The sequence below is a fragment of the Camelus dromedarius genome, chromosome 9, assembly GCF_036321535.1.
Source record: "Camelus dromedarius isolate mCamDro1 chromosome 9, mCamDro1.pat, whole genome shotgun sequence".
NCBI classification, from domain to species: domain Eukaryota; kingdom Metazoa; phylum Chordata; class Mammalia; order Artiodactyla; family Camelidae; genus Camelus; species Camelus dromedarius.
Window position 1 is genome coordinate 2,319,337 of NC_087444.1, and position 16,278 is coordinate 2,335,614.

The following is a 16,278-nucleotide window of genomic DNA, read 5'->3' on the forward strand; positions in this document are numbered from 1 at the left end:
AGAGATTCACATGAAAGTAGTTTTCTAGGCTTTTTAGCTAATGAAAGTACCCAGTTTAAAATTTAAGACCACATAGGCATGTCATTGAATGAATTTTTGTTTCTTCTGGGTTTTGACTACAGCAGAAGATACCAGAAGGAACCCTGCTAGAAGATCAGATGATCAATATTAGCGCAAGGACTAAATTTGAGAAGGAGTGGAATAACTTAAAGACAAAGAAGCACAAAGAACACTGAAAACAAAATAATTATAGTGATAGGGGCTTTTTTGGTTGGTTGGTCATGAAAGCAATTGAGTTTTTTTCTCGTTATAAAAGAAACACCTAATTATACAAGTAAGACCTCTTCTGGTTTCTGATTGGAACAAACCAGTTGTCAAAACAAAACAAAACAAAAAAGCACTTTTTTTAGAGAATCAAAGAAAATGAAGTATGTACTGGGTAGCAGAGGCTATTTAGGAATTGCTGTTAATTTGGTTAGTTGTGATCATTGTGATTATATACAAAAATGCACTTGCATTTAGAGATACATAAGGAATAATTTAATGGTCGAATGATACGATGTCAGGGATTTACTTTAAAATGTTACTGCAAAACAAAAGAAGGAAAAATGAAGCACACGTAACAAAATATTGGAAGGTTGAATCTGGGAGTAGAAATGGGGGGGTTATTAATGCTACCCTATTTTGGATCATATTTAAAACTTTATGTTCTTTAAATAAAAATACATGCTTATGGCCAAAGATTTAGGCTGTATAAAATGGTATAAATGAGGAAGTGAAAATCATCTGTAATCCCACCACTCAACAGTAACTATAAATATTTTGATGTTTATACCTGACATATATATGATATATGTGGTATATGTGTATTCATTCCTTTTGGTTCCACTGTAGTATAAACCTAAAAAAAGAAATATATTTGCTATGTACTATGTATCATACTAGAATTGCATTATAATATATATGTTTTTATAAAAATGGAATAATACTAGTACACATTTTTCACTTAATATTTATCATAAATATCTTTCCACATTATAAAACATATTTACATGATTATTGTAAAGGTTTTATTATTATGTGGTTATATCATAACTTAATCACCTGTTGATGGACATTTGTTACCAGTTTTTCACTACTGAAAATATTTCTGCGATAACCATCTAGTGTATGTTTATCTGATAATTTCTTTAGGGTAAATTTTTTCATAGTGAAACTATTGGGCCAACGAGTATCTACACCTAGCATGGCAGTGTATGTTGTCAAATTGCTTTCTAGAAATGTACCACATTTTACTCTTACTGTAAGGATTTAATAAGAAAGATACCACACTTCCACATTGGGCCATTTTGGGGGCAGTTCCTCTGGCTTTGTGTTCTTTCCGTTTGTTAATATTTGAAAGTAAAAAGGTAAGAAGTAACTAGACACAAGAATTTAGATAGCAGCCAGAATGATACTGTTGCATTTCAGGGCCTGACCCTGAAGCATAGACTACAAGAGAGAGTGTGGGTTATTTTGGAACATTCCTTCATGGCTTCTCACCAGTCATTGTCTGCCTTACCTGCCTGCAGCTTTGTGCCTTTGTTGTCTATGGCAAATAGAGACCTAGGCAAGACCCAAAAAGTGTATCTATATGATTAAGTTATATTTGTAAAGGGATATAATTTTTTATTTTCAGATTGCCTGGACTTTTGGGGCCTCTTCAGATTACATTTGGAGATGTTTACACACAACTTAAAAATCTTGTCCGAACTTTCAGGTTAGTGTTAATATTACAGTTCTCCTTCTCAGTTATTCTGACATTATGTGATTGCCTTGCAGAATCCACAGGTACTGTAAGGCATGAAGAAACTAAGTGACTTACCTTCATTGTCTGAGATCTAAATGCTGTGTTTTATGTTCTCTTCCACTAAACAACATCACTTCTTTCTTTTGTTAAATGCAACCCTTTATGTGCTCAAAGCCTGGTGTGTTTAGCTTTGGATAGTTTATTTATGAAATAACCTAAAATTGAAAATTAAATTTAAATAAAATGAAATGAAATAAATTAAAATTAAATAACCTAAAATTAAAAGGGAAAATGATATGTGAGACACAAAGGTAGTTAGCCAGCAACATCTTGGGTGTTAGTGATTAGTAAATATGTAGACCAGATGACCAGCACTGTGCACAGTACAGAACAAGCATAATGCCCTGCCTTGAGGGAGACCCCTGTGAGCAGACAGGGCAAGCTCGGGGAGCAGTGCAGGGCTGTGGGTAGTTCAGTACTGAACTGTGTGGGACAGACTCGAAATGATAAGAAGCACAGTGAATAGAAGAAGTATCGGTTATGAGGTGAAGCAGTTGGGATTTATCTGAAACTATCAAGATAAAAATACTCAACCAGGCTGACTAGGTTCTCTACCAAGGGAAGCAGAGAGAGAGGCTTCTAGACACGTTCTTAGCAGAGGTGTACCAAGTACACACTCCGGCCAAATGCCGGTGACCGGCCATTGAGTTAACATTTGTCTGTGGCTAAAGCCAGATAGCACCAACATAGAACGAACTTCTAGGGTAGAGGGATAATTTCATCCAAAAAATTATTATTATAATTTATTGTCAACAACAGTAGTAAGATTTTTAAAGTTTAAACTTGTAATACAGGAACAATTTGTTGGCACCGTCGGCAGTTAGATTTCTCTGGCAGTCGCTGTATTGTACATCAGTAATACCAATAGACGTTCACTTTCAACCAGCACGTTTTGAAACATCACTGATCTTCTTGTGCGCCACAAAGTAATTCAGGAAAATGTTTAGAAAAATTTTTAAGCCACTTTAACATTTTTTATTTTCTAAAGAGTGAAGTACGTCATTAACATAGACATTTCTGGTTTAAGTACTCAGAGCATACCATGTCACTGAGGTGCCCACCAGGAGTCAGACTACGTACCTGTGCGGGTGTGTAGTGAACAGAAACGGTAGCAGAGGCAACATTGTTTTTTAATTCATCGTCACAAGATTTGAAGAATTCCCCAATAGGACTTCTTAAAAGAGTTATGGTTTAAATGGAAGTAACTAAATTAAATACAGCTCTTAGAAGTTATTGTCTTCAATGTAATGATTGCTAGTACATGATACAGTTTGCAAAGACAGAATTATGATAAAATCTAATCTGTTATTCTGTCTTACATTTGAATTTTTATAAACATTTTTTCCAAGGTATAATATTCTTGAGAATGTTATCTACTTAATGTATTAAATATTGTATTAACTCTCTATTTTGCTGAATGATTGAAAATTTTTACTAATTGTTTTATACATAAAGTTATTTTCATAAGCAACATTAATTACTACAGCCTTTTACTTTTCTGTACTGATAAAACAAGCGCATAAAGGCATTCTCACTCCGTTTCATCTAGAATGTTTATATTTGAAACTGATTGTTCAGGTAATAATAAATCTGAATGACATGATTGTTCTAATTACTGAGATTGTTACAGGCGTTAGATTTTTGTGGAAACTAGGCAATCACAAGATCACTGATCACGCACAAGTTTAGAGATGCCAGAAATGGTGCTCGGAGTGGCATAGGCCTTTGGAAGACTACTGAAATGCTTTGCTAATGGGAGGGTTTGATGGCCAAATACCAAGACCAGAGCCAAACTTCTCTGCGTCCTTATCTAGCAATGAAGAGAGAGACACTTATTTTTTAGGTCTCTGTTATATACCTGTCACAAAAACATGCATCCAAAAAAAAAAAAAGTTTTTCCACTGTCAATACTGATGATAAAGTTTGAATGGATATACACAACGTGGAGGCACTGAAGTTTAGAATTTGTTCAGGGTTTATTAGGAAGCAAATATATTAAAAAAGGCTAGCTGAGGGAAGATGAAGACCGGGCGCTGCTGTTTCAGTGATTTTTAGAGGACTTGGCATTCAGTTTTTTGCAGACAGCATTTATTTAATCATCATTCTGAGCAAATTGGTAAAGTTACCAAAGACGTAACAAAAGAGATTAGAATAGAGTCTTTGATCTTGAGCTACAAGTACGAATTTTGTACCTCGCTTTTCACCTTGCTCATTTAGAATAGATTAACAGGTGATTCAGTTTACTTTGACTATTTTCTAGAGCTATTTTTCTACCTAATTGGATGTTTGTTTGTTTTAACTATTCTGAGGGTCTCAGAACTTACTAGAAGTTCGCTGGAAAGCAGTGTTTGGCTGCCACTGCAGAGCCGCCACATGGCTACATTCACGCCCCGGGACTTAGGGCTTTCAGGTTAGTGGGGACCGCTGTCCAGGCCGTTTGTTATTTTGGGCTTTTGAAGCAACCCTAATAATGCTGTTTGGTCCACGTCAGTGCATGTGTTCAGTGTGGTACCCCGTGTGCCCGGCTGTGCTTGGCACTTCACACGTGTTATCTCATTTAATTTCCAAAAATTAGTGGCATTTTCCTCATTTCACAGATGTGAGTCAAGAGATTAAGCAGTCTCAAATCACACACTAGTAGTTGGGTTTAGGCCCCAAATCTCAGTCAAGAGGATAGTTCTTAAGTGGTCTCACCACAAAGAAAAGAAAAAAGAAAGAAAGAAAATAGTAGCTGTACGTGAGGTGATGTATATGTTAATCAGCTTGACCGTGGGGATCACTTCACAGTGTGTATGTGTGTCCAACAGCAAGTTGTGCACCTTGAGTACACACAATTACTGTGTCGATTATACCTCAGTAAAGCCAGAAAAAAAATGTTTAAGAGATCTACTGTTGGTTGTCTACTATTGGTTAATGTTAAAGAAGTTTTTTTAAAAAGTAATTTCATTTATCACCTCTCTAGACCTCAAGTAAGAACTGTACTTAAGAACTAAGCCGTTGGTGACACCTAAGGCAGCCACGGCAGGCGGCTCCGTGTTCTGTAGCCCAGTAAGAGGCAGCCCGCAGACTGCAGAAGTGAGGAGGCTTCCCAGTGTCGTTTCCTTTTGTGTTTGTGAATTACTGTTTTATCACCTGTCCTGTCACTCTTACTGTGTAAGTGTAAGTCTTTTCAGGGTACATTCTGCATTATTTACATTAAATTAAAATAAAGCCTAGATGAAGCAGTTTGATGTATGAAATTTGCTTCACAGTTGTCCAAATTAGAGTGATGTCAAATGTGAGGTTGTATAGATGAAGCATGATTGGCCAGGGGGTAGCAGTTGTCAAAGTTGTAATGACTATATGGGAATTGATTTCATGTTCTTTCTATTTTTGTATATGTTTGAAATTTATTTAAAAGTTTTGGGGAAATAAGCCAAAAAATATGCTTTGTTTTGGTGTCCAGGATGTTATAAAAAAAACCTTGGTATTAAGTTAATTTTGAAAATCTTTACTCTTTAGTACCTGCAAGTCAGAGTCTGTAACTTTAATAAAAATTGCTTAAATTGGCTTTGCTGCCTTTTAGAAAAATGTCACTTACTTGCAGTGCAGAAACAACTGGTCAGATAACACATTTGGGGTCTTCAGATTTTGGCAGGACAATTTTCACAGGTTCGTGACTGCAGGCTAGGGCTTCTAGGTGAAGTCTCTGAGAAATGCCATATTGATGACAGCGACTAGTGTGCAGAGGTATTTCCAGCCAATACTGGCAGTGGGAAAGAGCTGACATAAATAACCGTATCTTTCTCTGTGAAATGATAATCAATAACAAGAGCTTGTAGAACAGTGATTCTCAAGCCAGTTGTGCCTCAGAATCACCTGGGGACCTTTTAACAACCACGAATGCCTGGCTCCACCCCTGGAGATGGAGTTTCATTTGGTTAGCGTTGGGCCCAGACATTAGTATTTTTCAAAAGCCCCCCAGGTGATTCAAACGTGCAGCCAGAGCCGAGAGCCTGTTAGAACTAAACATAAAGCAGCTTTCTGAGCTCTTTGAAGAACCTCTCCCTGGTGAATAGAGCTGTCCTTTCTGCTGAATTGCATCACAGTCGTTTATCTGGAATGTTACATTGATTTATTGTCACAGTGGCTCCATCAGCAGTTTCTTGGTGCACTGTCATCAGTGTTGAAGCAAGATATTATTCTAAATCTGATTTGAATTAAAGTTTTATTTTGACACAAAAGCCCTTTTTAAATTTCATCAGTGATGAATCATGGTATTTTTTCCAAATTGATACTGAATTTCAAATTATATTTTGAAACTGTTCTTTTTAAATGTTTTCTGTGGAATATTACTGTTTTCATTTTTGAATAATCACTGAGACAGTGGTAAGCATGTTCATTTAGCATCTGTGCTTGAAATTATTTTGGCTCAGCGAAAGGGAAGATGTGACGGCAGGTAATAATCTGCTGCTCTGCCCCTTTGAAATGAAAGCAAAGACCGTGTCCTCCCCAGTGCCTGGGACAGTGGTGCAGAGCAGGCGCTCAGTGGGCTTTTTCTAAATAAGTGAACAAGTTCATGAAATCTTAAATTTGTCGTAGCTTTGGGAGATTTGAGTACAGTAGAAAAGGAAGTTCTGTGTAACTGTTTTTGCCCTTTTTTTCCTTACATGCTTATCCTTCTTTGACCTATTCTGGTTATGTGCTAGATCCTGTTTTAGTTGCTACAGATGAAGTAGTGAACGAAGTGATAAAAGTTCCTTGTCTCCTAGAACTGTTCTAACAGAGAGGATGTGTAAAATGTTAAAGGCAGTATGTGTGTTATTACTGTTACATGGTGACATGCCCTTTTCCCTTTCCCAGTTCATTCCTCTCCTTTACCCGCCAGAAGCAGGGAGGAGGGGATGGTCCTGAGGAGGGAGGAGGAAGTGGTGATTTTAAATAGGCTGGTCAGGGAAGTCCTCATTGAGAAGATGCCATTTGTCTAAACATCTGAAAGTTGGTACGGGAGCAAGCCACGTTGCTATCAGTGAAAATGTATCAGCCGGGGAATCGCAGGTACCAGTGCCCTGAAGCAGAAGCAGGCCTGAGGTATTCACAGAGCATGAAGGATGCAGATGAGGCTGGAGAAGTGAGCGGAGGCAGAGGTGCAGAGACGCGGCCAGAGAAGGAAAGGGCCGGGCGTGGGTGTGGTGCGGTCCCACGGGCCGTGGCGCCGTGGTCGTTCTGTCGCTTGTACTCTGAGTGGGACAGCAGTTTGTGGATTCTGAATAGAGGAATGTGATCTGACGTATATTTTTAACGGCATCACTATGGCTGCTGATTGGAGAATTACAAAAGATGCTCAGAGGCAGGAAGACCATTTAGGATGCTGTTTCGTTAATCTAGGCAAGAAGTGACGTGGACCGAGGTGAAGGCGGAGATAGTAAGATTTAATTTTGAAGATAGAACCATCAGAATTTGGTGACTGTGATATGAAAAGAGTTAAGGTTACATTTAATCCTCACAAGAACTCTGTGAGGTAAGGTGGTACTATTGTCCTGTTTTACTAAATTTAAAAAAAAGAATTTTACAGCCATTGAATGTGTCCACGGTAAAACACTGCTAAGTGGCAGATCTGAATATTGACCCCACATCTGGCAGCATCTTTAACCACTATCCTATACTCCTTCTTACATCATCTAGACTTTTAATAATTCTGTAGAAAATTTTAACTATGGAAAAAATTCAAAGTAATATAACAAACAGACACACATTCTCCACTCAGAATTAATGGATTTTAATATTTTAAAATATTTGATTTGAACATTTTTAAATAAAAGAAATAAAATGTTTTAGGTTATTTCATTCATTAAGAAAAATTAATTGAATCTCCTTTGACTGTCAGGCACTTGTTCTGGGCACTTGGAATGAGTATGTCCCTGCCCTCAGCCAAGGCAAAACAGATAGTAAACGGTCAGTGCACAGGGAGTGCATGTTAGAAGGTGATGAGTGGTACAGGGATAGAGGGGGATACGCAGAGGGTCAGGGACTCAGGAGTGTGCGGCTGGGAGGTGGAGGGAGCTGCACTTCTCAACAGTGTGGTTCCCTGTGGACCCTGCTGCAAAGGAGACAGAAGGGAACTTCTCTGGGGAAGATAGTTTCAGGCAGATGGAATCACCAGCACAAAAGACCACAGACTTAAAGTCCTCCTTGTCCCCTTTCCCAGTCCGTTCTCCTTTCATCCCCAGAAGCAACCAGCACTGTGAAATTCATGTGCATCTTTCTAGTCTTTGTTTTGTACTTTTAGTACTTACATTTGTGTCCATAAATATGTATATAAAAATGTCATATTACACTTGCTGATTTTCATTCAAGTTATAATGAGCAAAATATGTAAGTTTAGTTCATTCATCCTAACAGCTAATTAGTATTCTATAAAAATGCCACAATTTATTATATTATTCTATTACAAGCAGTGTCATGTCAAATATCTTCATATAATTCACTTGTGCATAAGTGAAAGAATTTAAGGTCTATATTTTGAAGTTATTCTTACTCATTTTCAGCTTTATTACACATTGCTGAGTTGTCTGACTGCTCCCGTCAACAACGTGCTAAAAGTAGTATTTCTTCATGCTCTCGTCAGCCCTGGTATTGTCAGTCTTTTATTTTGCCAGTGTAATGGAGTAGATTATTATTTTTTATATTAATTTCCCAGCCTATGAGTGAGATTGAGCTTCTCTTCAAATGTTTGCTGGCCATTCAGCTTTTCTTTTCTGTATATTACCTGCTCATATCCTTCGCTAATTTATGTATTGGCCATTTTTATTTTTAAGACTTTATTTTTTTAAGAGCAGTTTTAGGTTCATAGCAAAATTGAGAGAAAGGTACATAGACTTCCTGTGTGCGCTCTGCCTCCACACGTGTGTGGCCTCCCCTGTTGAAACCACCCCCACCACATACGTGTGCTACGATTGATGCACCTGTATTAACAGCACCATTGTCACCCAGAGGCCGTAGTTTACCTTAGAGTCCACTCTCAGTGTCGTGCATTCTGTGGGTTTAGACAAATATATAATGATACCTATCCATCATCACAGGATCATAGAGTGTTTTCATTGCCCTAAAAATCCCTGCATTCCACCTGTTCTTCTCTCCTCGCCTGCCCCCCAGCTCCTGGCAGCCACTGGGGGTCTGTTTACTGCCTCCATGGCTTCACCTTTTCTGGAATGTCATATACTTGGAGTCGTACAGTCTGTAGCCTTTTTAGACTGTCTTCTTTCACTTAAATAATTTGCATCTAAAATACTCCATGTCTTTTTATGGCTTGATAGCTCATCTCTTTTTAGGACTGAGTACTATTCCATTGTCTGGCTGCACCACAGTTTATTTAACCATTTACCTACCGAAGGTCGTCTTGGTTGCTTCCCAGTCTGGACAGTTATATAAATAGAGCTGCTTGTATAAACACCATGTGCAGAGTTTTGTGTGGACATAAGTTTTCGACTCCGTTGGGTAAATATCAAGGAGTGTGATTGCTAGATCATCTGGTAGAAGTATGTTTAGTTTTGTAACTGTTTTCCAAAGTTGCTGCACCATTTTTTTCCTCCACCAGCAATGAATGAAAGTTCCTCTTCAAGCCCTTGCTAACATTTGGTTTTGTTGATATTCAAGATCTTGGCCATTCTAATACTGTGATGTATCTCTTTGTTGTTTTAATTTACATTTCTCTGACGACATGTGATGTTGGGGATCTTTTCATATGCTTGTTTGCCATCTGTGAATCTTCCTTAGGGAAGTGTCTGTTAAGGTCTTGAGCAATTTTTAATTGGGCAGTTTGTTTTCCTGTTGTTAAGTTTCAAAATGTCTTTGGTATTTTGGATAACAGTCCTTTATCAGATGTTGTTGGCTGGGTTTTTTCAATTGATTATATTATTTTTTATTTAGAGTAATCTTTCTAAGTGCTTTCTGGGAAATAAAATGACTGCAGTGTGTTTTGTTGTCATCAACTGCTAAGTGATAGAATTTACTTCTGATTTTTTAAAACTAGTTTTCTTGAATAAAGACCTAGTCTTACAGTTTATTAGTTCAACTCTCATTTCTGTAAGTTACGGATTGAGACAGCCCTTAATTGCCTGTGGCCAGCCTGACACAAGGCAGAAAGGCGCAAAAGGTGAACTGAAGGTAGAATCAGAAATTGCGTACCTTGCTACCCTTAGTGAACGTTTGATCAGGGGAAACGTAGAGGAGGTGACTACAGGGGGCGCGTGTGTCTGTGTATCTTAATAAGCCATGGGACTTAGTTTCCCATGTGTTCCTGTGTCCCCACCTTGTCTGAAGTAGTCCTGTTACAAATGCGTCACAGTGAGGCTGGAGCACTTCCTTTGAGATGGTCATTATTAGATACTGAATATCAAGCCACATTATTGTACTGTTGACTCTCGTCTATCAAATATAGCAAGAATAAAAAACAGTGCTCTTTGACACATATTATAAATCTGATTTTATCTAAGCATAGAAGGTTTGTGTATTTAAGTGTGACAATCTTTTGGTAAATTTTATCCTCCTGTCTTTCAGATTAACAAATAGAAATATTATACACAAACCTGCAGAGTGGACCTTAATTGCTTTGGTGTTGCTGTCATTGTAAGTACTCTTTCAGACTTTTAACTCTGAATACTGAAGATGAAGAATTTTGATTAGGAAAAAAGAGTGATTCATTAATTTTCTAAATTTCCTTGGAAAATGTTGTGCCTCTGTCTTGTGCCTATTTTCCTTTCCTGTGCAACAAGATAGCTTCTGTGTAAAGCGATGCGCCAGATCTTGAAAAGCTATAATCATTCTCTTCATATTTTTTGCTATCTTGTCTTCTGAGGGCCTTTTTCTCCTCAAATATTATTTGTAATCTCTTGACGGAGAAGAACGTCCCCATATGGGAGACATACAGGCCAGTCCCTTAATTTCATTTCTAACAATGCATTTTATTAACATCAAAAGGCCTCATTATTTTACATCTGTATTTTTTACCAATATATCTAATGCTATTTCATTTTTCATCACCATTTTTTATCATTACTAGTACCAGAAAAGTTTTGTTTTCCAAATTAATGTACATTTTTAAAACCAAACAGATTTAAAGGAACTAAAGTAGATTCTATACAAGCATGTATAAAACATTTAATACTCATTCACCTTTTAAGAAATCACTAGTGGCTTCTAAGGCTGTCTTTCAGTAGGGTTAAAACCATCTGTAAGTGTAGTGTTTTTCAGCTTGAATTGCAAAAGTCTCCTTTTGAAGACCATTCATTACTGCATTACTGTTGCCGCTTGGTGCTTGTTAGGTCATTCAAGCCCACAGGACATCGAGTACTTACTGGACACTCACAGGTCAAGAATGTTGCGAGCCAGCCTCATAGCATCTCCAGCCCTGCTTTTCTCTCTTTGATACTACTTCAGTCTGACATGTTATTCTGGCTTCACTGTCCCAGGGACGGCTGTGCTGGGAGCCATTAGCGCAGGCTTCAGTGAGCCAGCGTCCGTGTCACCCAGCTAGACACAGCTCACATGATTCATTAAATCAGAACATAGAAAATAACTTTACTTGAATGCCCTGATATAAATTTTTTATCAACCATAAGAACAAATCTTTTGTCATTTCTACTATTCAGTGTTCCAGTTGAATTGGTAATTTGTGAAACAGATCTTATTAATTTTTTAGAAAGTTCTTTCCATTTTATGAAATTTGTAAACATTTTGGTCACTGGCAAAAAAAATCATTATCTCTGCTCACCCACCATATACTATGCCTGCTAATAAACCCTCACAGATAACTGTTGAGCTATACTTCTGCAATTTATTATACTAAAGGGGAAGTAACTTCTCTGGTTGACAAGTCGGAGGCGCAGGCCTGCAGTGATCTCAGAGTCTTGCTTTCTAAACCGGTAGCTGGAAGTATTATCTCACTGAGCATCTGCTGCTGTAGACATGTGAAGTCCAACTTCTTTTTGTATCATCTTCTCCAAAATGTGTAGCCAGGGACAGAAAAAAGTATGGAAAGTGAAATAAAAAATGCTACCATTAAAATTTCATGTGATTATTCTATACAAAAGTAAACCTCTCATTCTTGATTTTACTAGAGGCATTCATGCGGCCCAAAATGCTGGAAGCTTTGCTGCTCCTTTATGCAGTATTTGACTTCCCTAATTTCAGATGTAGTGTAAACATTTCAAGGGTCAGTGACCCATAAAAATATAACTTAATTGAATTCAAGAAGCAAACCGCACACATCTTGGGTGTATTGCATGTTTCGCATTGTGCAGTCAGTCTTAAGATTGTAGCAGTAAACGTTGTATCCTTCTGTCATTCACCTTAACCCTTCTCTTCCATTGTTCTCCAACCCCTACATTTGGACCTGCCCATCTTTCCCCTAGTCTTTGGTCCTTTTGATCCCTTGACAACTAGCAGCCTTTCCAGTTAGGGCCCTTTTGGCTTCTTTTAAAGTCCTTGGTCACTGTAGGCACCAAGCCTGCTGGTACTTCTTAGTTTTCGCCTTTCAAGTCTTGTTTTCTCTAAATTCTCTCTTTCACCGTAGACCCTCCTTGCACACTCTTTATATTCCGTGGCTGAATCTCCTGATTCTTTGGTCATCAGTTTCTAAGGTTTCTGTCTCCTGTCACCATATTATTTTATTTGTTATTTTCTCATTTGTCAGAAAATCCCCTTTAACTTTTCATATTTCCGCCCTCCCGGGAATCTGCAGCTTGGCTGATAACCCCTTTCCTTCTCAGCCTGTCCTCTTATCATCCTTTTAGAATATTACCACATGAGGTGGGGATAAAATTAAAATACATACCCGTCATGTTAAAGCTAATCCATTACACTGACTTCTGTGAAGTATAATTGTGCTTTAATTTATATTTGCATCCCTCCTTCCTCCCACTTACAGTTCATAGTTACTTTTTGAGAACACATTTTATCACTGGGGAAAGAAAAATCAGACATGAGGACTAGCATTGGATAAAGAGCCTTTGCAGTGAAAGATGTGGAGACTTCAGACACTTACAGAGAGACATGGACATATAAAGGTAGCACACACACACATTTGTGGAGCAGTAACCCCACCATTCAGCCTTTTAATTTATTGTTACTAAGACTGAACATAGGCATACGTGGGATTGCCTTTAAAAAGAAATTATCCTATGATTCGGAAAACCTTTGCATCTGCTCTCAAATTTCTAGTGGAATTTTTTTAGTCATTGCTTGCAGACATTTCTGCAATTCATGTTAAAAAATGAACTTCTTATAAGTCTTTATAGCTAGGAAAAAAATTCTGAATGGCACTTGTAGTAACTGCACATGAGTATAGTAAGATAATACGTTCAGTGTTATTGTAACAATGGTGCTATTCTTTGTATATGAATGTTGTAAAGCTTTGTTATTATTAGCATTTAATGCATGAACAGTTTTCAAAATTCTTCAGGAGAACTACTTAGAAAAGGTTACATATACACATATGTAATTTTATTAGTAAAATAAATGGCTCAAGTCTAACTCTTGTTGGGGGGAAAACCAATATTTTGAACAAAACATGATAGTCGAGAGGAAAGAAAGCTGGGTCTGTATTCCTAAAAGTAAATAAAATATCTCTGTGGCAAATCTTTTCTTGGTAACTTCCCTTGTACTTTCACAGATATATTAACATTTAAAAAACTTGAACCACAGTGTGTAATTTATCAGTGTGTACTGATGGGAATTTTATACCCATGTAATCTCAGAAGGAAATCGATCAAACCAAGTTAGCACACTTCATCTTGTACACTCAGTGCATCCATATATAAAAATACAATATGGCCCATTCACACTTCACTCACAGTTCCACAGGACCTGGACGGCCAGTATGACCGCAGCAGCTGTGGTGTTTGTACCGTGTGCTGAGACACTAACAGTTACCAGGAGCACACCGAGAGGCCTTCAAAGCAGAGCTTAAGCAGTATATGTTGATTTAGCAGTGAAGGAATTAATGTCCCTTTACGCCTCTCACCTTTACTTAGTAACAGTATCATTAACAAAGGTAAGTTCTCCGGAACTCCTTGCACGTGGGAAACATCTGTTGCAGTGGTAATCACCCCGGTGTCATTGTCCTTAAATGACCGACTGGAAACGCAGTGAAGTAGGTTGGTGGCTGGTTGTTGCTTAAACTCTTGGCTGTAGTAGTTCTGTCTTTGTTGGGCTTTATTACACTTTATAATTACATGCTGAATGTTGAAATAATACAAAATTGAATCTGATTTTCTCACATAAATAATGCTCTCATATGATATTAGGCTCTTTCCACAGTCTTGATGCATGGCTTTTCATAAAAATGTGTATAAATATATACAGTCTGCTGTAAATGTTTTAGCACCTGTATGCCCTGTTGTGTGAGGTTTGTTAATGTGTTTTTACATTCTGATGTGTTTATACACTGCGTCAGAAAGCACAGTAAATTATGTGACAGTGTGCTTTACGATGGCTCCTCGTAGTCTGTCATGTGTTCGTTTCTACATTCCTCGTAATTCTCATTTGCCCTTCGTATAGGAAAACAGAAACTGAAGACTCGCTTTGCATCATGGTCATGATTTTCAGAGTAGGTTCCTTGAGAAGATTTTGACTGGTATTTTGAGAAGATTTCTAGCCATGGGGCACCACCCCCCACGCCCAGCTCGGTCCTCTTCCTCCTGTCCCACCTCCCTTTGCTCACAGCCTTCCCAGTCTCCTTTGACCTCTGTTACTGTACTTGAGCCTGTGACACGGAGGGGACTGTGCGGATGTTGACCTAAAGCTGAGAAATGTGAGGAGTGATCCAGACCAGGGCTGGCAGCCAAAGAGAAGCCGTATAGAAGGCTATGGAGAAGCAGAATGACTGGCCTGAGTTCCTTCCTGTGTAGCTGGCATGAATGCTGGCTCCAGGCCAGGCGGGGATCAGTTTCCTCAGTGACTTCTTGTATTTAGAGTCTAACGTTTTCACGCAAATTTAATGGGGAATTTTTGTAAATAGGCCACTACTTATGTATTATGGTGATCTGTGGTTAATTATAGCATGGGAGTCACAGGTCCCTTAGTGGAGAGCCAGAGAGAGAGGTGCGTGCTGTGTTCCGTGGGACTGATTTGGTTGTCTAACAAAGAGGTACACAAGTGAGCACTCACTCTGTGCTCCTTAGACAGCCTGGAGGGTAGAGAGTGCCTTGTGCTGGTCTGGCGTGGACGCCTGCTACTCCTAGTTCTGTGCCTCTGGTGTTCTCTAATGGAAAGCTTTCAAGATCGTCTCCAAAAATGTCTGCTCTCATTTTATTTATCTGAACTGTCTGTTTCCAGTGAACTGTGGCCCACTTCCTAGACAAAGACCATGCAATAGTTTATTCCCCCTAAAAGCTTTGAGTATTCCCGTCGTTCTGGGAGTAGCATGTAAGTCCTAGGAAATGGTATTTAAATAAGCTCAACTTGACCATGCTCACTAAACAAAAGCCTTCCCTGGACGTGGGCAGCCACTTTAGGTAACCATCATACGGAGACACTCGAGAGAGTCACTTCCCTAGGGTACTAGGCATGGATGGAAAGATGTGACGAAGGCTTTTTGCCTCAGCAGATTGTCTTTTATAGCGCGCCCATCACCAATTTCCTTAGAAAAATTTGTGAGCACACCATGAAAAATGAAGAGATGGTTCCTTAGAAATGTAGTGGTTCTCAGAAGTATTCCAAAGACTTTCTCTTAACGTTCCCAATTCAGTTATGAGTGTTTGAGACCATGATAGAAGATCACTGAAATAATTTTTATGTTTCCTTATAATTGTGGAATTTTTAATATTTAATTGAATTTTTGTTGAGATATAATTCATATAACAAAATTCACCATTTTAAAGTGGACAATTCACTAGTTTTTAGGATATTCACTCTTCTGTGCAACTATCACCACTATCTGACTCCAGAACAATTCTGCCACCCCAAAAAGAGGCTCGTATCTATTAGCTTAGTCCCAATTTTGCCTTCCTCCATCCCCTGGCAATCACTAATCTACTTTCTGTCTCTTTGGATTTGCCTATTCTGAACATTTAGTATGAATGGAATCTTTCACTTCTGGCTTTTCTCACTTAATATAATGTTTTTGAGGATTATTCATACTGTGGCGTGTAACAGTACTTCATTCCTTTTCGTGGCTGAGTAATATTCCATTGTATGGATATACCGCATTTTATTTATCCATTCATCAGTTGAGGGGCATTTGGGTTGTTTCTACTCTTTGGCTCTTATGAACATTTGTGTACACATCTTTGTGTGAACATAAGTTTTCAGTTTTCTTGAGTATATACCTCGGGGTGGAGTTACTAAGTCATATGGTAAGTCTTTGTTTAACCTTTTGAGGAACTGCCAGGCTGTTTTCTACAGTGGCTGCACTGTTTAAATTTCCACTAGCACTGTGTGAAGGCTCTGCA

General features: G+C 38.3%; 1 protein-coding gene across 9 annotated transcripts in view; it reads left to right on the forward strand.

Moving 5' to 3' along the window:
- Positions 1-16,278, forward strand: part of RPAP2 (RNA polymerase II associated protein 2) — a 72,167-nt gene that overhangs the window by 33,039 nt on the left and 22,850 nt on the right. For 2 of the 9 annotated variants that reach the window (XM_010975684.3, XM_064488713.1), the window contains exons 10-11: positions 1,679-1,759; positions 10,388-10,456. In XM_010975684.3, the coding sequence (XP_010973986.1) occupies positions 1,679-1,759; positions 10,388-10,456 (150 nt within the window). Of the gene's footprint in view, positions 1-1,678; positions 1,760-4,158; positions 4,260-4,811; positions 5,003-10,387; positions 10,457-16,278 lie in introns of those variants that run through there. The other 7 variants (XR_010382166.1, XM_031457597.2, XR_010382163.1 and 4 more) reach the window with 6 other exon arrangements.